At 39.0% G+C, this 22231-nt stretch overlaps 1 protein-coding gene across 1 annotated transcript in view; it reads right to left on the reverse strand.

Moving 5' to 3' along the window:
• Positions 1–22231, reverse strand: part of LOC126209982 (uncharacterized) — a 113257-nt gene that overhangs the window by 25740 nt on the left and 65286 nt on the right. Inside the window, exon 4 of the mRNA XM_049939092.1 lies at positions 5356–5669. Within this exon, the coding sequence (XP_049795049.1) occupies positions 5356–5669 (314 nt within the window). The remainder of the gene's footprint in view (positions 1–5355; positions 5670–22231) is intronic.

The following is a 22231-nucleotide window of genomic DNA, read 5'->3' on the forward strand; positions in this document are numbered from 1 at the left end:
ATTATACACACAGACCTTTCCGTGGATCTACCTACTATTGAAAACCGTACCAGGGTCCTTACCGTACCGTAGTTCCTATGAGTAGCCTGAACATACAGAATAAATAAAGGTGGGGTCTTTAATTTGTAATATGCATAATAATATAAAATGTATAGGTACGCCATTTTTTAATTTTTATATCAGTACTTTTATTTATGTGTTAATCTATGTCATTACTGTTTAATATATGTCTTTACCATATAAAATGTAACCCCCTTGTATGAGACCAATTGTATAGAAAACAACGGAAGTTCAATTAACATTCTATTCTATTCAGTTCAAAATTTGATATAGAGAGTTGTGCAGAGGAATCACAATGCTTTGCCACCCAAGTGCTATCGAACTAGTAGCACCTGGTCACCCCCTCTGGGGCAGTGGTTCACAGAAAAGATGGATCTCCATCATATGAGGTCAAAAAATTCTTCAGCTGCATCCTTGTGAGTAGCCATCTGCTGGTCATTCAATCTGCATAGCCATCTGCTGGCCATTCAATTTGCATGCCACAAATTGAGAGTGGACTTTTCACTTACCTCAGTTCACAATTTATCTGGTATAAATCTCGAGGAACAGTCATTAATGTTCTGTCAGCACTTTTTACCACTTTTGCTCAACGTTATCTTTAGTTATGCATCTTCATAGTTGACCCAAATGGTCTCCATCATCAACGGTCGCCATTCCATCCTGAAATCATCTGAACCAGTCCTAAACACACTTTCTGCTCCCAGCTCGTGTTCTGTACAGTTGCGTAAACATGCGACAGCATGCTTCTCCATCACCAGCTTTAACAATGTTACAAAACTTGATATCTATGCAGCAGTCTATTGCAATTTGATATGCATGTTCAGTTCCAAAAGCAGGCATGACCTGGAAGGGTACAATGACTGAGGGATTAATAAGGCCCAAGGATATCACCTTAGATTGCAATATAATTACTTCACTCTTAGCCAGTTTTCCTACTCAAAAGGCAGCATCTTTGGATTCTTTAAGTATGCATATAATACATAAACTGACAAAAAAGTTATACTAGTAAGAATAATGGAAGGAGTAAAGATAGCCTCTTGCATGATATTGATAAGACATAAACGAGACTGTAAATGTTGCTGAGTTTTTGGCAATGGAGGAGGGGAAAGAGTGGCAAGTCAGATTACCCAGATTAGTTTCATGGGTGAGAGAGGGGTGGAGGAAATGGAAGTAGTTACCCATAATACTCAGAACTATTGAAAATCTGTGTTGGTTAATCACCAAACACAATAATACTACCCTTTTACAAGGGTGGTTTGTTAAGTCTGGTAAACTTCCATGAAACAATGGAACATTTTTGTTGCACCTTCTTGGTTGGTAAGCTCATTATTCCAAGGATCACATAAAGAATTTGAACAATATACTGTACAGAAAACCATTAAAAAATCCATGATGTGGTAATGCAAGATGACCAAATAAAAATTCATGAGATGGCTGAGACTGTGGGCATCTCAACTGGGCAAGTGCATAATATCATGCATGGAGAATCAGCTATGAAGAAGTTGTGTGCAAGGTTGATGCCGCAACTGCTTACAGTCAACCAAAAGCACATATTGCACATTTTAAAACAATGTCCGGTTATGTTTAATTGCAACCTGCAAGACATTTTGCATTGGTCTGTGACAGTCGAAGAAATCTGGATCCACCATTACACACAGCAGTCAAAGCAATGAATCAAGGATGGTGAAAGTGCACTGAAAAAGCCAAAGACCATTTTATAAGCAGGTAATGTGATGGCCACTGTTTTTGGGATCCCCACAGAATAATCACCATAGATTACCCGGAAAAAGGCAGACCTATAACTGGACCCTATTACGCTTCATTGTCAGATAATCTGAGACTTGCATTGGCTGAAAAACGACCACAGTTGGGAAAAAAAAGATCAGTGCTCTTCCACTATGATAATGCACCATCATACACATCAGCAATAACAATGGCAAAAGTACATGAACTGTGCTTTGAATTGGTTCCTTATCCAACCCACTCACCAGACTTATCCCCAAGTGACCTCTTCCTGTTCTCTAACTTGAAACTTTGCTTGCTCAGAAGAAATTTTCATCTAATGTAGATGTGATATTTGCAATCAAAGAATATTTTTCAGAGTTTGACATGACCTATTTTTCTGATGGGCTGAAAAGCTTCGGATCATTGGACTAAGTGTACATCTCTCAGAAGAGACTATGTTGAGAAGTTTGGTGAGTTGTTTACACGACAAACATTTTTTCTTGCTTTTTTACCAAACTTACTGAACCACCCTTGTATAATACATATCTGCTATGCACTGGCATGTACTTAAGAGAGAGAACTGTTAGTATGAGATTTGTAATTTTTAGATATATATGAATACTTTCTATGCCCTCATTTTAATAGACCAACTTTAAAAAAAAAAAAGGCCTTACTGAAGGTTTATTACTACAGAAAGATTTTGGAATCCACAGCCATCTTGCATTTTCAATTTCAAGGAGAGTTACAGCAAAATTAAAATAGTTTAGAGTTTTCATGACAAATGGTTCTGACTAGTCAATATAGATCATATGTTCTGGCTTGCTTCAAACTAATACTGAACTGATATGTCTGTCTGCATGATGAGGCAGGATGCAAATTTGGTTTGCGGAAATAATAACTTTCTTTTCTGGTGGGGAGGGAAAGAGACAGCTGCCATGCCTTTACTGAGTACTGCTTTGCACGATGCTCTGCTTCAGAGATTTTTTTTTACCCTTGGCCTTATTCCACTTACCCATGAGGTCAGCATGTTAATCTGGATTTGGCAATGTTAGTGGTAGAGGATGGCAGCCCTTCCTATTTCCACCCCTTTCCCCCACCCAGGACAGAATTTGTGTACTCCATCTGTCTGCATGTAGTGTTATCCCACTTGAAAGTGTGAGAATGTATTTTAAATGTCTGTGAATCGTGTAACTAATTTGGGACATTGGCACTAACCCAATATACACCTAGCTGGATGTGTGAAACTGCCTAAAAACCAATCCAGGCTGGCCAGCACTGGTCCTCATTGCTAATCCACCAGGCAGATTCGATCTGGGGATGGCACGGCTCCCCGAATCCTGGAAGCGACACGAAACATTATATAACAAATAAACAGCTATGGCGTGTCACACTCATGTGAAATCACAAATATAATGTGGACCCACTCAGTCAGGCAACCATGAACATGTATAAGAGTATTTATTTCAATATTCTTGTTGGCCAACCATTGCTCTTTCTTCCATATCTTTACGGTGGGTATGCTGTGCACACTTCTTCTCTCCCAAGATAACAGCAGCCATTGTCACAGGACTGCAACATGCATATTGGTCTGACAAACACTCCTATCCTATCTTGACCGGCCCTGTAAATCATCCAATCTCAATCCAACAGAAAATGTCTGGGACCATTTGGAATAGTGGATTAAATGCAGCAATTAATATTACCGAAATCTGTTGGCTCTGTGGAATTTAAGCGTTACTGTCTTTAGCTGGATGTGGCACACATGAAGAAGCTTGTGGACTCACTTCTTCAAAAAACGGAGCCCATTGTCAAAGAAGGAGGTGGCATTATGCAATATTGCACAATTTATTCTGTGGTGACTACTGTTTTCCCCATTGCGCTTATTGTTTCCGTGTGTTTACACATTGATACTCTGTTGTCTACTAATAGTTCTGTACAGTGATTTTGACTGATGTTCCCTAGCCAACAAATAAACAAATCTTTTCTCTTCTTGTAAAGTCTTCCGCCAAGCTTATCTGTGAGTTGCAATCAGTGTGAAGTGCAGCTAACAATGAGTTTTGGCTGATGTGTGTTGATAGATGATCCCATGTTATTCTTACTGTTTTAAGTTACCTTCTGACATATTAGACATAATTGTAGGATCCGATGAGGCTGTCTCTGGAGTAGTCGGATCTGATAATGCTGCCTTTGGAGTAATCAAATTGCTTATCAATAAAGTAATGAAACAGTGTGCTGAGGCAGTGTTCTCAAGTCCTCAACTAAAACTACATTCAACTGACCACTGTCGAAAACTCTGCTTCAATTCAATTTACTTGATGCTGTGTGTTGTTTCTGTACATATATCTTCATGTATAACTGCATGTAGCCATTTGTAATACAATGAAATGGAATGAAAAATTTGTAAGTCACTCTTGGATGACCCCTGTTTTTGCCACTGGAGGGCAGCACTAGTCGACAAATGAAAGCAACTGGCAGTTAACTATTGACATGTCAAGAACAGGAAGGAAGGAAGATTAGGATTTAACATCTGTCAATATCAAGATCATTGGAGATGGAGCACAAACTTGGATTATTTTAAAGGATGGGGAAGGAAATCTGCTGTGCCCTTTGAAAGGAATCATCAATGCATTTGTCTGAAGTGATTTATGAAATTCACACAAAACATAAATCTGGATGGCTGGATGCAGATTTGAACCATTGTCCACCCAACTGTGACTGCAGTGTGTTAACTAATACAACAGATGAGAGAGGTCAAGAATAGTGTGGAACTTCTTGAGAGAGAAGAAGTGACTGTGACTCTGTGTGTGTGTGTGTGTGTGTGTGTGTGTGTGACAAGAACCGTGCAAGTGTAGAGGATGATTTATTGTGTTAAATTTCATAAGCTGGCATATAACACTGTTGTTGTTTTAGTTGTTAGTTCATTTATTTTGAGAGGATGAAAGAAGTTCAATTCAGTTTTCATGAAAAGGCAATTGAAACTAAATTTGTGGGTGTGAAGTAAAATTGACGTTGATCATAAATAATTGTCAGGCACTATTCCCATTTCTGGTGTTTTATTTACAGGGTTTAAATACAATGTGATTGAACTAACAGTAGAAACATCTTATATCAAAGCGATTTTCCAAATATTTACTTTTAAACACCCCACAAAAACCTAATTGGATAGATGTGGAGTAGTCAATAATTACAAAATTAGTGACAAAAATCAACAACTGCACATCTTGATTATTTAGGTTAATGGTTTCAGTTGTGTGGTGCCTCATTTTGTGTTTTGGAGGGAATATTTTACAAATGGAAATTTCCAAATAAGACTGATTTATTGTCAGTTATCTATAGGAATACTGACTAACTTTGCAGTGGTGAAAGTTGGTTTATGGTGTATAATGTACTTCTATTGAATCATTTTATTGCTAAATGCCAAGTATTTCATTACAACATGCTACAATTTACATATCGATCCATTCTCCATATTATTTGACTCTCCTTGTCTTAACATAAAATCTGTCATCAGTTCAGAAAAATATTCTTTCTGTGGTAACAAATAAATTGAAAAAGCAACAACATACACACCTGTCAGAAAAAGGCACAGTACATCCTCTAGCACTACAAGTCTTCCCCGACAGCCTCGCCACAAGTAGAAGCTCCTTGAACCAATGCTTGTTAGGTTGCAGTGAGAAAGCTGTCAGCAGTAGTTCACGTTTCACAAGCCATTGAGTATTGAAGAGCTTGGCCAATCTACCAAACACTGATGCGAGAATTGGATTTATGGTCATCTCCTGCTTGTCAGTTGTCCCCGCAGACTTGCTGTCCATCCTTCTATTCAGCTCCAGCTTGAGGCCCATCAAGTACAGCTCAAGACAAATACTTCTGTATTCTGGGCAGAACTGCACACAGATGGGGCAGAATGTTACATTATTATTTTATTGTTTGAAGGAACACTACGTTCAAAATCTATGACTCTGCAGGTGCTGAGTAGTTTAAATAGGTGCAAAATATGTGAAACATCAATAAATAATGTCAGAAATGATATTTATAATGAAGGAGACTACAATATTATCAATATTTATTAAATAAAGCATAATTTGTGTGTCAGATGATGACCAATTCTGACAAATAGGAATTTCACGCTTGCTGAAACAACACAAATCATTTCATAGCTGTCTACCATGAGGAACGGACACTGCCAAACTGTGGCCAAGAACAAAGTAGACCATCCTGTGGCACAACATGCCGTTGAACCCAGCATGCTTGATTTCAATGGCTGCTTCACTTCCCGAGCCATCTGGATCCTCCCGTCCACCACCAGCTTTCCTGGACTGCACATATGGGAGTGCTCCTTACAACACATTTTCTGCTCCCAAAATTGTCCCAGCCTCAGTCTACAGTAACATACTGCCCAACAGTTTCCATGCCCTCTGTCCTCCCACCTTTTATATGTGCTGCCCTCTGCCAACAAAACCACCCATATTTCCCCACTCTTCTCCTTTTTCGCTCCACTCCCTGCTCCACGGCCTCCCAACACTGCAGCTGTTGGCAGTCTAGTACCTGCACATTATGCCAGACAGCACTCTTCTCTCCGTACACTGCTATCCCTTCCCCTTACCCACCCTCTCAAGATTGCTCCTTCCATTCCACATGACAATTTTATTCTCGTCTGAGGTGTTGGAGATGACAGCCAAGTGCGTGTGAGGTGTGCTTGCTTGTGTGAATGAACATGTGTTGGTTTCTCTTACTTTTTCTGACAAAAACTTTGGCCAAAAGCTAATGTGTATGTGTCAGCTTTGCTTTGCACATTCAGACCCCTCTATCAGATGTACATCTACATCTACATCTACATTTATACTCTGCAAGCCACCCAACGGTGTGTGGCGGAGTGCACTTTACGTGCCACTGTCATTACCTCCCTTTCCTGTTCCAGTCGGGTATGGTTTGTGGGAAGAACGACTGCTGGAAAGCCTCCGTGCGCACTCAAATCTCTCTAATTTTACATTCATGATCTCCTCGGGAGGTATAAGTAGGGGGAAGCAATATATTTGATACCTCATCCAGAAACGCATCCTCTCGAAACCTGGACAGCAAGCTACACCGCGATGCAGAGCGCGTATCTTGCAGAGTCTGCCACTTGAGTTTGCTAAACATCTCTCTGTAATGCTATCACGCTTACCAAATAACCCTGTGACAAAACACGCTGCTCTTCTTTGGATCTTCTCTATCTCCTCTGTCAACCCGACCTGGTACGGATCCCACACTGATGAGCAATACTCAAGTATAGGTCGAACGAGTGTATTGTAAGCCACCTCCTTTGTTGATGGACTACATTTCCTAAGAACTCTCCCAATGAATCTCAACCTCGCACCCGCCCTACCAACAATTAATTTTATATGATCATTCCACTCCAAATTGTTTTGTACGCATACACCCAGATATTTTACAGAAGTAGCTGCTACCAGTGTTTGTTCTGCTATCATGTCATCATACAATAAAGGATCCTTCTTTCTATGTATTCACAATACATTACATTCGTCTATGTGCCTATCCGCTGCAGATCTTCCTGCATTTCGCTGAAATTTTCTTCTCTGTATACTACAGCATCATCCGCGACAAGCCGCATGGAACTTCCGACACTATCTACTAGGTCATTTATATATATTGTGAAAAAATTTGGTCCCATAACACTCCCCTGTGGCACACCGGAGGTTACTTTAACGTCTGTCGACGTCTCTCCATTGAGAACAACATGCTGTGTTCTGTTTGCTAAAAACTCTTCAATCCAGCCACACAGCTGGTCTGATATTCCGTAGGCTCTTACTCTGTTTATCAGGCGACAGTGCGGAACGCCTTCCAGAAGTCAAGGAAAATGGCATCTACCTGGGAGCCTGTATCTAATATTTTCTGGGTCTCATGAATAAATAAAGTGAGTTGGGTCTCGCATGATCGCTCTTTCTAGAATCCATGTTGATTCCTACAGAGTAGATTCTGGGTTTCCAGAAATGACATGATATGCGAGCAAAAAACATGTTCTAAAATTCTACAACAGATGGATGTCAGAGATATAGGCATATAGTTTTGTGAATTGCTCGATGACCCTTCCTGAAAACTGGAACTACCTGTGCTCTTTTCCAATCATTTGGAACCTTCAGTTCCTCTAGAGACTTGCGGTACACGGCTATTAGAAGGGGGAGGGGGGGGGGGCAAGTTCTTTTGCATACTCTGTGTAGAATTGAATTGGTATCCCGTCAGGTCCAGTGGACTTTCCTCTGTTGAGTGATTTCAGTTGCTTTTGTATTCCTTGGACACTTATTTCGATGTCAGCCATTTTTTCGTTCATGTGAGGATTTAGAGAAGAAACTGCAGTGTGGTCTTCCTCTGTGAAACAGCTTTGGAAAAAGGTGTTTAGTATTTCAGCTTTATGCGTGTCATCCTCTGTTTCAACACCATTATCATCCCAGAGTGTCTGGATATGCTGTTTCGATCCACTTACTGTTTTAAATAAGACCAGAACTTCCTAGAATTTTCTGTCAAGTCGGTACATAGAATTTTACTTTCAAATTGACTGAACGCTTCACGCATAGCCCTCCTTACGCTAACTTTGACATCGTTTAGCTTCTGTTTGTCTGAGAGGTTTTGGCTGCGTTTACACTTCGAGTGAAGCTCTCTTTGCTTTCGCAATAGTTTCCTAACTTTGATGTTGAACCACGGTGGGTTTTTCCCGCCCCTCACAGTTTCACTTGGCACATACCTGTATAAAACGCATTTTACAATTGCCTTGAACTTTTTCCATAAACACTCAACATTTTCAGTGTCAGAACAGAAATTTTCGTTTTGATCTGTTAGGTAGTCTGAAATCTACCTCCTATTACTGTTGCTAAACAGATACCTTCCTCCATTTTTAATATTCCTATTTACTTCCATATTCAGGGATGCTGCAATGGCCTTATGATCACCGATTCCCTGTTCTGCGCAAACAGAGTCGAAAAGTTCAGGTCTGTTTGTTATCAGTAGGTTCAAGATGTTATCTCCATGAGTCAGTTCTCTGTTTAATTGCTTGAGGTAATTTTCGGATAGTGCACTCAGTATAATGTCACTCAATGCTCTGTCCCTACCACCTGTCCTAAACACCTGAGTGTCCCAGTCTATATCTAGTAAATTGAAAACTCCACCTAAGACTACAACATGCTGAGCAAATTTATGTGAAACGTATTCCAGATTTTCTCTCAGTTGTTCTGTCACTAATGCTGCTGCGTCGGGAAGTCAGTAAAATGAGCCAATTATTAACCTAGCTCGGTTGTTGAGTATAACCTCCACCCATAATAATTCACAGGAACTATCCACTTCTATTTCGCTATAGGATAAACTACTACTAACAGCGACAAACACGTCACCACCGGTTGCATGCAATCTATCCTTTCTAAACACTGTATCTGCCTTTGTAAAAATTTCGGCAGAATTTATCTGTGGCTTCAGTGCTTTCTATCAGCACTTGAAGTTCTGGTACTTTACCAATGCAGCTTCGACTGTTTACAACTACAATACCAATTGCTGCTTGGTCCCCGCATGTCCTGACTTTTCCCCGCACCCTTTGAGGCTGTTGCCCTTTCTGTACTTACCCGAGGCCATCTAACCTAAAAAACTGCCCAGTCCATAAAGAGATGGTAGTACATTTCATACACTTTTATTCATTCTAAGCGAAAGGAATCATGTCTTATGGGATGCAATTAAAAGAAAAAAAAATACTCTCTTCAAAAACTAGCCCTGAGAATAATACATAACGTTTATAACCAAAAACCATGCAGAAAGTATTGTTGAGGTATTTTCTTACATTACTAAATATGTGAAGATTAGTGGAAGCCAATGCAATGAAAAAAAAACAAGATTTTTACCAAACAATTCCCCAACATGATTTAATTAATTGCTTCTCTATTGACTTCAAACCCGAACTGACCATTTTATTTAAGAGATTAATAGAAATAATGAATTGCACAAAACACCTCTTTTTCACATTCTAATCTGATTAAACCTTATTTAATACACAGGTTTGTTTGATTCTTGGAAGAGTGTGGCAGATATGCTGAAAGAACTGAAGTAGCAAGTAGCTGAAAACTGATACAAACGATCCTACGAAAGTCTACTTAGAAAGTTTCAAGAACCAACTTTAAGTAATGAATCTAGAAAAGCACTACAACCCCCTATGTATCACTTACAAAATTAGACTAATTACAGCATGCATAGACGCTATCATTCTTCCCATGCACTGTATGGGAATGGAATGCATACTAGTTGCAATATCTGGTACAATGGGCAGTACCCTCTGCCATGCAATTCACAGTGGTTTGCAGAGTATAGAGGTAAGAGGGTTGTTCAAAACGTATCCAACCTTACTATTTGTTGTTGAAATCAACAAACGTATCTAGGTGTGCACACACTCTATGTTTGTAGACATATGTAGTGCGCATACCTGATTTTTTTCATGATTGTGGTAATAACCAGTCACTGGCTAGCCATTGACAAGTGAATACATGTAACTGTTAGTCATTACATGCCAATTTTATGCCAAAGTTGCCAAAAAATGATCAGAAGCAACTTCATTCAGTGATGGAACAGGACATGCTGGAAAGTAATCCCAAATTTCTTAGGCCTACTACAGTGTTCACTAGTGATGAGTCCTGTGTTTATGAGTATGACTCAGAAACAAAGTTCCAGTCATTGCAATGGAAGCATCCATCTTCCCCGAGACCCTAAAGAGCGAGGCAAATCTGCAGTAATGTGAAAGCCCTGCTAACTGTCTTTTTTTGGCTCCAATAGTGTGGTCCATCACAAGTAAACCCAGAAGGTACAAATGTCAATAACAAGTACTAACAAGAAGTTCTGGGTCACCTTCATTAAACAGTGAGACACAAACAGCCAGACCTGTGGGCAACAGGAAGTTGGAACCCTCATCACAATAATGCACCAGCTAATCGTTTTCAATTAATTCAGAACTTTTTGGTCAAACATCAAACGCAATGGTTTGTCATCCTCCCCATTCCCCTGACCTATCACCAAGTGACTCCTGGCTTTTCCCTAAACTGAGGAAGACTCTGAAAGGGACCAGATTTCAGAACAGGGAAGATATTCGATGGAGCAGCTATGCAACATACTACAAGAAGTTTTCTAGTGATGCTTCCAGCAGTGACAGCAGCATTATGGGAAGTATATAGAAGCTGAATGGCACTACTCTGAAGCTGACTAGTGTCAAACAATTGTATGTCAATAATGACTGATTTTATAAACAAAAGTCAGGTACTTATTGAACTCTCTCACAGAAGTACACACTTCTGCGTAATTTTGATGAAATATATCATTCAAGCAATCTATGGAACATGTAACTAACTAATTAAATGCATGTGATACCTGATACCACCAACAGCTTCCAACAAGAACCAACAATGTAATGTCAGACATTAAATTACTTGTAAATGATTACTGTGACAGACAGATAAGAAGTCAGGCTCTCCATTCCAGAACACCCCTGCAAACAGAAGAGCTGTGCATGAAAGCATGCGCTCCATTCATTGTCAGTTATTTCACACAACATGAATGTTGTTTATACTAGACTTTGGCAGAGTCTAAAGTCTCTGCTAGTTGTTGCGGTCTTCAGTCTGAAGATAAAGTTTGTTGCACTTCTTTACCCTAGTCTTTACCATGCAAGCCTCTTCATCTCTGTACAAGTAATCAATATACATTGATTTGAACCTACTTACTGCAGTCAAACAGAAAATAAAAGCAAAGTAATGTCGGATGTTATAAACAGTGGGAGCTGCTGTGTAACAGCGCAAGAGCATGTAAACTCCCTAACTTTCAGCACCTTGCGGATTTATTGGTTATTTTTCTTTGCCTGCTGTTACATGTAACATAGATGCTGCAATCTGAAAGATACGGCACTTAAATCTACTGCACTAATGCTACTCTAGACCTTGAGAAACTTGGCATCAGGGTTGTGGGCACATCTTTAGCAGTGACCGTTATAAGGAACTTTTGTGCATGCACAACTCATGTGATGTAATTGCCGTATGGGGCAAATACATACGGATTCAATAAACAAGGTATATGGTTCACGATGTGCATATGAGCACCTGCCACTCAACTAGAAGTTTATGTCAGTGCCACGAGGTGCTAGCACAGTAGCACACTGTGACAAATTTTTATCCTCATCCGGTCAGCATAAATCCTGCTACATGATAGCACACTCCTCATAAATGCTAATTCACTCACTATATACTGTAGTAAAATTAGAGCAAACATCAGTATACGTTAAAGCTGTACTAACAGTACAGCTGAGTTATAGTATGTAACCCATTTGAGGCGCTGAAAATCATAGGGACCCAAAGCACATCACCATCGATCATGAGATTGTAACATTTATTCATGTTTCTGAAATCTGTTGATTTTACGGTGGATCAGGTTTATCTGTGCTAAAGGCACGAAAAATTGTATCACTGATTTCTCTGATATTTACTTAAATGTGGGATCAATGGCAGTGTGCTTTAGGCCCTTATGGATAACAGTGCCTTATTTGTATCCTAGTCAAGTGATCATGTTGGTAGATATTACTACTTCATTTAATCATTTCCACAAACAGCACTTTGTGCTTGGAGATGGCTCTTTATTGTGCTGGAATCGGCTTTTGTGTGCAGTGTAAACATGAACTATGTTGAATCTAATCAGTAAAGCTGTGAGAAAGGTTTGTGCATCATGCTTCGGTAGCTCAGTTGGTAGAGCACTTGCCCATGAAAGGCAAAGGCCCCAAGTTTGAGTGTCGGTCTGTCATACAGTTTCAATCTGCCAACGAGTTTCATATCAGCACACACTTCGATGCAGAGTGAAAATCTCATTCTGGGAACAGAAAAGTAAATTACCAGGAAAAGTTAGCGGCAAAGGAACTAGGACCTAACAGATCCTTTCACTGAGAGTTTGATGAAATCAAATAACTGTGACTACAGGTAAACATTTAATAAAAAAGTATACAGCTAGCACAAGTTGTTGTGTGGGTGCAGTGAAAGAATATCTGATATTCAGCCCAGAAGTAAATTTGTGAACTAATACACCTGTTAGGAATATTGTACACTTGTCTGAGAAAATAGAAAGGTACAAAAACTCCCACTTACACAAAAATGCAAAGAGGAGAGTTGCTAAAGCATACACATGATGGTGTTATTGCCCTAAACTGTTCTTAATTATATATTATTTTTTTGGTCATCAGTCTACTGACTAGTTTGATGCGGCCTGCCACGAATTCCTTTCCTGTGCTAACCTCTTCATCTCAAAGTAGCACTTACAACCTACGTCCTCAATTATTTGCTTGACGTATTTCAATCTCTGTCTTCCTCTACAGTTTTTGCCCTCTACAGCTCCCTCTAGTACCATGGAAGTCATTCCCTCATGTCTTAGAAGATGTCCTATCATCCTGTCCCTTCTCCTTATCAGTGTTTTCCACATATTCCTTTCCTCTCTGATTCTGCGTAGAACCTCCTCATTCCTTACCTTATCAGTCCACCTAATTTTCAACATTCGTCTATAGCACCACATCTCAAATGCTTCGATTCTCTTCTCTTCCGGTTTTCCCACAGTCCATGTTTCACTACCATACTGTAGTAACACTGTTCACGTTTACGTCGCACTTCACTTAGCGTAGACCGGGACTGTGTCCTAGGCATGCCCGATGTTGACTGACTGGGCACGGCCCGTGCTGCTGGAGTTGTTGTTGTTGTTCTTGTTGTTACGCCGGCAGAGGTCGCGTCCGAATTCTCGCGTGCCCTCTGGTGGACGGGACTCTACTTGCGGCAACTACCGCCCGTGACGCGCCGTGCCAATGTGCGCCTCCCGCGATCTTTCTGGTGGCTACTACACATACAATGCTGTACTCCAGACGTACATCCTCAGAAATTTCTTCCTCAAATTAAGGCCGGTATTTGATATTAGTAGACTTTTCTTGGCCAGAAATGCCTTTTTTGCCATAGCGAGTCTGCTTTTGATGTCCTACCTGCTCCGTCCGTCATTGGTTATTTTACTGCCTAGGTAGCAGAATTCCTTAACTTCATTGACTTCGTGACCATCAATCCTGAAGTTAAGTTTCTCGCTGTTCTCATTCCTACTACTTCTCATTACCTTCGTCTTTCTCTGATTTACTCTCAAACCATACTGTGTACTCATTAGACTGTTCATTCCGTTCAGCAGATCATTTAATTCTTCTTCACTTTCACTCAGGATAGCAATGTCATCAGCGAATCGTATCATTGACATCCTTTCACCTTTTATTTTAATTCCACTCCTGAACCTTTCTTTTATTTCCATCATTGCTTCCTCGATGTACAGATTGAAGAGTACGGGCGAAAGGCTACAGCCTTGTCTTACACCCTTCTTAATACGAGCACTTCGTTCTCGATCGTCCACTCTTATTATTCCCTCTTGGTTGTTGTACATATTGTATATGACCCGTCTCTCTATAGCTTACCCCTACTTTTTTCAGAATCTCGAACAGCTTGCACCATTTTATATTGTCTAACGCTTTTTCCAGGTCGACAAATCCTATGAAAGTGTCTTGATTTTTCTTTAGCCTTGCTTCCATTATTAGCCATAACGTCAGAGTTGCCTCTCTCGTCCCTTTACTTTTTCTGAAGCCAAACTGATCGTCACCTAGCGCATTCTCAATTTTCTTTTCCATTCTTCTGCATATTATTCTTGTAAGCAGCTTCGATGCATGAGCTGTTAAGCTGATTGTGTGATAATTCTCGCACTTGTCAGCTCTTGCCGTCTTCGGAATTGTGTGGATGATGCTTTTCCGAAAGTCAGATGGTATGTCGCCAGACTCATATATTCTACACACCAACGTGAATAGTCATTTTGTTGCCACTTCCCCCAATGATCTTAGAAATTCTGATGGAATTTTATCGATCCCTTCTGCCTTATTTGACCGTAGGTCCTCCAAAGCTCTTTTAAATTCCAATTCTAATACTGGATCCCCTATCTCTTCTAAATCGACTCCTGTTTCTTCTTCTATCACATCAGACAAATCTTCACCCTCATAGAGGCTTTCAATGTATTCTTTCCACCTATCTGCTCTCTCCTCTGCATTTAACAGTGGAATTCCCGTTGCACTCTTAATGTTACCACCGTTGCTTTTAATGTCACCAAAGGTTGTTTTGACTTTCCTGTATGCTGAGTCTGTCCTTCCGACAATCATATCTTTTTCGATGTCTTCACATTTTTCCTGCAGCCAATTTGTCTTAGCTTCCCTGCACTTCGTATTTACTTCATTCCTCAGCGACTTGTATTTCTGTATTCCTGATTTTCCCGGAACATGTTTGTACTTTCTCCTTTCATCAATCAACTGAAGTATTTCTTCTGTTACCCATGGTTTCTTCGCAGCTACCTTCTTTGTACCTATGTTTTCCTTCCCAACTTCTGTGATGGCCCTTTTCAGAGATGTCCATTCCTCTTCAACTGTACTGCCTACTGCGCTATTCCTTATTGCTGCATCTATAGCGTTAGAGAACTTCAAACATATCTCGTCATTCCTTAGTACTTCCGTATCCCACTTCTTTGGGTATTGATTCTTCCTGACTAATGTCTTGAACTTCAGCCTATTCTTCATCACTACTATATTGTGATCTGAGTCTATATCTGCTCCTGGGTACGCCTTACAATCCAGTATCTGATTTCGGAATCTCTGTCTGACCATGATGTAATCTAATTGAAATCTTCCCGTATCTCCCGGCCTTTTCCAAGTATACCTCCTCCTCTTGTGATTCTTGAACAGAGTATTCGCTATTACTAGCTGAAACTTGTTACAGAACTCAATTAGTCTTTCTTCTCTTTCATTCCTTGTCCCAAGCCCATATTCTCCTGTAACCTTTTCTTCTACTCCTTCCCCTACAACTGCATTCCAGTCGCCCATGACTATTAGATTTTCATCCCCATTTACATACTGCATTACCCTTTCAATATCCTCATACATTTTCTCTATCTGTTCATCTTCAGCTTGCGACGTCGGCATGTATACCTGAACTATTGTTGTCGGTGTTGGTCTGCTGTCGATTCTGATTAGAACAACCCGGTCACTGAACTGTTCACAGTAATACACCCTCTGCCCTACCTTCCTATTCATAACGAATCCTACACCTGTTATACCATTTTCTGCTGCTGTTGATACTACCCGATACTCATCTGACCAGAAATCCTTGTCTTCCTTCCACTTCACTTCACTGACCCCTACTGTATCTAGATTGAGCCTTTGCATTTCCCTTTTCAGATTTTCTAGTTTCCCTACCACGTTCAAGCTTCTGACATTCCACGCCCCGACTCGTAGAACGTTATCCTTTCGTTGATTATTCAATCTTTTTCTCATGGTAACCTCCCCCTTGGCAGTCCCCTCCCGGAGATCCAAATGGGGGACTATTCCGGAATCTTTTGCCAATGGAGAGATCATCATGACACTTCTTCAATTACAGGCCACATGTCCTGTGGATACACGTTACATGTCTTTAATGCAGTGGTTTCCATTGCCTTCTGCATCCTCATGTCGTTGATCATTGCTGATTCTTCCGCCTTTAGGGGCAATTTCCCACCCCTAGGACAAGAGAGTGCCCTGAACCTCTATCCGCTCCTCCGCCCTCTTTGACAAGGCGATTGGCAGAATGAGGCTGACTTCTTATGCCGGAAGTCTTCAGCCGCCAGTGCTGATTATTTATCAAAATTTAGGCAGTGGCGGGGATCGAACCCGGGACCGAAGACGTTTTGATTATGAATCAAAGACGCTACCCCTAGACCACGCCCCACAAATATTATTATATACAAAACAACAAAATTCCAATTTTGTCTGATAAGTTATACATCTTCTTCCTCTTAGTATTATTATATTGTCTGATAAGTTACGCATCTTCTTCTTCTTATATTATTATTATTATTATTATTATTTCTCAGACGTTATATCTGGTTAAAAATGGAAAGTGACGCGAACCTTGATCAAGCGTGACTTCCTTTTAATTGTACGGTATATGTTACATTGCATTTAGGAACTTTTGGGTAATTGAACAAGTATCAATAATTACAGATTTCTGTAGTTGTATATATAAGTTTGGATGTAGCTGTATTGCTTTGATGTACTGGTGGATATTGTGTGGTATGACTCCTGTAGTTGATAGTATATTCGGTATAATGTCAACTTTATCCTGAGGCCACATGTCCTTGACTTCCTCAGCCAGTTGGATGTATTTTTCAATTTTTTCTCCTGTTTTCTTCTGTATATTTGTTGTATTGGGTATGGATATTTTGATTTGTTGTGTTAATTTCTTCTTTTTATTGGTGAGTATGATGTCAGGTTTGTTATGTGGTGTTGTTTTATCTGTTATAATGGTTCTGTTCTAGTATAATTTGTATTCATCATTCTCCAGTACATTTTGTGGTGCATACTTGTATGTGGGAACGTATTGTTTTATTAGCTTATGTTGTATGGCAAGTTGTTGATGTATTATTTTTGCTACATTGTCATGTCTTCTGGGGCATTCTGTATTTGCTAGTATTGTACATCAGCTTGTGAAGTGATCTACTGTTTCTTCTTGTTGTTTGAAAAGTCTGCATTTATCTGTTGTGGTATTGGGATCTTTAATAATATGCTTGCTGTAATATCTGGTGTTTATTGTTTGATCCTGTATTGCAATCATGAATCCTTCCATCTCACTGTATATATTGCCTTTCCTTAGCCATGTGTTGGATGCGTCTTGATCGATGTGTGGTTGTGTTAGATGATACGGGTGCTTGCCATGTAGTGTTTTCTTTTCCCAATTTACTTTCTTCGTATCTGTTGATGTTATGTGAACTAAAGGGTTGTAGAAGTGGTTATAAAATTGTAGTGGTGTAGCCGATGTGTATATATATGAGTGATTGGTTTGTGTATTTTGCTAGTTTCTGCTCGTTCTAAAGAATTTTCTTAAATTGTCTACCTGTCCATTCCTTCCCTCTTTCCTGATGAGGCAACAGTTTGTTGCGAAAGCTTGAATTCTGTGTGTATGTTTGTGTTTGTTTGTGTGTCTGTCGACCTGCCAGCACTTTCATTTGGTAAGTCACATCATCTTTGTTTTTAGATATGTCCATAATGTAGGTTTTTTATGTCGATAAATCCCCTTCCTCCTTCCTTTCTGCTTAATGTGAATCTTTCTGTTGCTTAATGTATGTGATGTATTCTATATTTGTGGCATTGTGATTGTGTAAGTGTATTGAGTGCTTCTAGGTCTGTGTTACTCCATTTCACTACTCCAAATGAGTAGGTCAATGTTGGTATAGCATAGGTATTTATAGCTTTTGTCTTGTTTCTTGCTGTTAATTCTGTTTTCAGTATTTTTGTTAGTCTTTGTCTATATTTTTCTTTTAGTTCTTCTTTAATATTTGTATTATCTATTCCTATTTTTTGTCCGTATCGTAGATATTTATAGGCATCTGTTTATTCCAACGCTTCTTTGCAGTCGCTTTGGTTATCCAATATGTAATCTTCTTGTTTAGTGTGTTTTCCCTTGACTATGCTATTTTTCTTACATTTGTCTGTTCCAAAAGCCATATTTATATCATTGCTGAATACTTCTGTTATCTTTAGTAATTGGTTGAGTTGTTGATTTGTAGCTGCCAGTAGTTTTAGATCATCCATGTATAGCAAATGTGTGATTTTGTGTTGGTATGTTCCAGTAATATTGTAGCCATAATTTGTATTATTTAGCATGTTGGATAGTGGGTTCAGAGCAAGGCAGAACCAGAAAGGACTTAATGAATCTCCTTGATATATTCCACACTTAATCTGTATTGGCTGTGATGTGATATTATTTGAATTTGTTTGGATATTAAGTGTGGTTTTCCAATTTTTCATTACTATGTTAAGGAACTGTATCAATTTAGGATCTACTTTGTATATTTCCAATATTTGTAGTAACCATGAGTGGGGTACACTATCAAATACTTTTTGGTAATCAATGTATGCGTCGTGTAGCGACCTTTGTTTAGTTTTAGCTTGGTATGTCACCTCTGCATCTATTATCAGTTGCTCTTTACATCCTCGTGCTCCTTTGCAACAGCCTTTTTGTTCCTCATTTATAATTTTGTTCTGTGTTGTATGTGTCATTAATTTCTGTTTAATGACTGAAGTTAATATTTTTAATATTGTTGGTAGGCGTGTTATGGGGCGATATTTAGCTGGGTTTGCTGTGTCTGCTTGATCTTTAGGTTTCAGGTAAGTTATTCCATGTGTAAGTGTATCAGGGAATGTGTATGCAATGTAGCTGTTAAATAATTTAGTTAGATGTGAATGTGTTGAGGTGAACTTCTTTAGCCAGAAATTTGCTATTTTATCATTTCCAGGGGCTTTCCAATTGTGCGTAGAATTAATTGCTCAGGTGACTTCATGTTGCAAAATTATCACTTCAGGCATTTGTGGTATCATCTTGTATGAGTCTGTTTCTGCTTGTATCCAACGTGCGTGTCTGTTATGTTGTACCGGGTTTGCCCGTATGTTGCTCCAGAAGTCTTCCATGTCTGTTATGTTTGGTGCATTGTCTATTTTGATGTGTGTGTTATCTATTGTCTGGTAAAATTTCTTTTGGTTTGTGTTGAATGTTTGATTTTGTTTCCTTCTATTTTCACTTTTTTTGTATCTTCTAAGTCATTTGGCCAATGCTTGTAATTTCTGCTTCTTTTCATCTAATTGCTCTATCGCTTCTTGTTGTGAGATGTTACCTAATCTTTTTCGTTTTTTGTCTGATATTTCATTTCTTATAAATTGTGTTAGCTGTCCAATGTCTTTTCTCAGTTTTTCTATTCTGATCTGTAGCCTGTGTTGCCATGCTGGTTTTGTGGGTTTCTTCTGTGTCGTGGTTGGTTCTGATCTCTGCCTAGTGTGTATATTTAGTGTAGTGAGTGCTCCTATATAAATCAGTAGTTGTAACTCTTCCATAGTTGTATTTTCATTTATTTTGTTGTGTATGATTGTGTTGATAGTTGTTGTTGTTTCGACTTGTGGGTTATTTGGTGGTCTATGCAAGAATGGTCTAATGTCTGTATTTGTGTCTTTGTATTCTATATATGTCAGCTGAAATTTTTCTTCTATATCTAACATGTGTGTCACTTCATGTTCTATTTGTGCTTGTTCTGGTGGCTGTCTTAAGATTTCGTTTTCCTCTGATTACTTAATTGATGGGTGGTGTTCTTTGTTTGTTTGCTCTGGGATGTTTGAGTCCATTATTATTATTATCATTATTATTACTGTTGTTTTTATTATTACCAGTGGCTGTAGTTTTATAAACTTTCTGATGAGCATAACTGTTATACAGCAGTTGCTATTAATTTCACACACTCAAATTTTCCTGAATCTAAAAAAATTGTGAATACCCAGAATGTATACTCACAAGCTGCCACTGGCTATAAAACAAGAAATTGGCAGACACAAGTATAATAACATACAGATAAAAATGGCATGGAATAATAAAAAGTCCTCATGAATCAGTAAATTTTGCAGATGATTATTTCTCTGCAATTGCAGCAAAGCCACAACAAAATCTTCCTAAAACACATGTAGTACAAACGTAGACTTACACAGTAAGCACAATGATGATGTTTCCCACAACATAGCTTGAAGTCAGAAAGACAACAAAACAATTAAAAAGTAAGTGTCAACAGGCATAGATGAGGTTCCTGTCATTGTTCTGAAGGCATGCATAGATAACATACAAGCCCAATTAACAAACACAGTCAATGAGTCCTTTAGGTCAGATTTTTTTCCAAAGTACCTAAAGCACGCACAAGTTGTACCATTACCAAAGAAAAGTAATACAGAAAGCATTGGAAACCATGGGTCAATTTCCCCAAAGTCTTATTTCACAAAAATAAGAGACTAGTGACTTACATGAATAAACACAACCTTTTTAAGAAAGTCCAGTTTGGTTCCCAAAGTAGGAGTACAATATTGGCCATTGCAGAGTTAAGTGGTACTTGAAGCTCTTTACAAGGATGACTGTGTTACAGACATATTCTTGGACTTGTCCAAGGCTTTTAATGGTTTTGACCATCAAATATTATTAAGCAAGCAAGAAGTGCTAGATGTAAGAGGACTAGTGAAAGAGTGGTTCCAGTATTACCTGGAACACAGGGTGCAAAAGGGAGATGATAAATTTCTTGTAAAACAATAATCAGACAAGAAACATATACATTTGTGTTCCTAAGGCTAGTGTACTGGATCCAATTTTACATCTAACACACATCAATGATTTTCCATACAGTGTAAGACATGGAGAAAAAGATCTCTCTGCTGATGACAGAAATGTCACAGTCACTGATAAAACACCAGAACTTCTATTAGAGAAAACAAAGTAAACCCTCAAGGATGTTAATGGTTGGGCAGAATGTAATGAATTGACAATGAACATAAAAAAATATGCACTTTAGTGTAAAGAGGGGAAACAACTATGTCATATTAGGCATAGATGATAAACCTACAGATTGTGTAACGAGCACAAAGTTGTAAGGATGAACATTGATTGTTGGCTAGCATGGAATGAGCACACAAAGCTACTGGAAGAAGAATTTCATCAGCATGTTATGTGCTTATGGTTTTAGCATCAGTCTGTAACTGCCCATGTCTTGTGAAGACATATTACGCCTATGTGCACTCAATTTGTAGTTATAGGAGTCCTTTCAGAAAATCAAAAGCAGGAAACATGAGCACAGTTTTAATATTGCATAAAATGACCACAACTAGATGTAGTAGTCAGGCTCATTATAAAGTACTCATTGTAAAGAACTTACCCCACACCAAGCGAGCACATCTACCAATCTATGGTGCATATAAGAAAAACAATACTAAGTATTTCACTAATAGTTCTATACGTAATCATGGAATAAGAGCCATTTTGATCTTACAGTTACCAAGGAAAAACAAATGAAAAACACAAAAGTGCATTTTCTACCAGGGAATAAAACTGTATTACATTTGCCAAAGGAAATCAAAAAGATTACTAAACCACCTTTGTTTAAAATAACAGGTAAAACATTCTTCAAAAGCAATGCATACTGTGCAATTAGAGACTACTTACAGGAAACAGCATAGTAATGAAAGGGAATAATTACAACACCCTGACACATTTCAATATGTGATCATGGTTTACCATTTTCACATGGAAATCATGTGTCAAGATGTAAAATGCATGCCTGTAATGTCTTGTCATTCTTCCAAGAGCAATATTTCACTCATCTTAGGGGGATGCTGACTTGATTTTCACATGGACTGTGGAGCATAGTTGAATATGTGCAGCGTGGAATCTGTTTTCTGAACAGACCAGAGTTGGTGCAACAGTCACAGCAGCATCTTCACAGTCCAGGAGTCTCCAGTGAGTGTCCTTAGTGAGAGGAACAATGCTATGTTTTATATGTATTT

Source organism: Schistocerca nitens, chromosome 10, assembly GCF_023898315.1.
Source record: "Schistocerca nitens isolate TAMUIC-IGC-003100 chromosome 10, iqSchNite1.1, whole genome shotgun sequence".
Classification (NCBI taxonomy): domain Eukaryota; kingdom Metazoa; phylum Arthropoda; class Insecta; order Orthoptera; family Acrididae; genus Schistocerca; species Schistocerca nitens.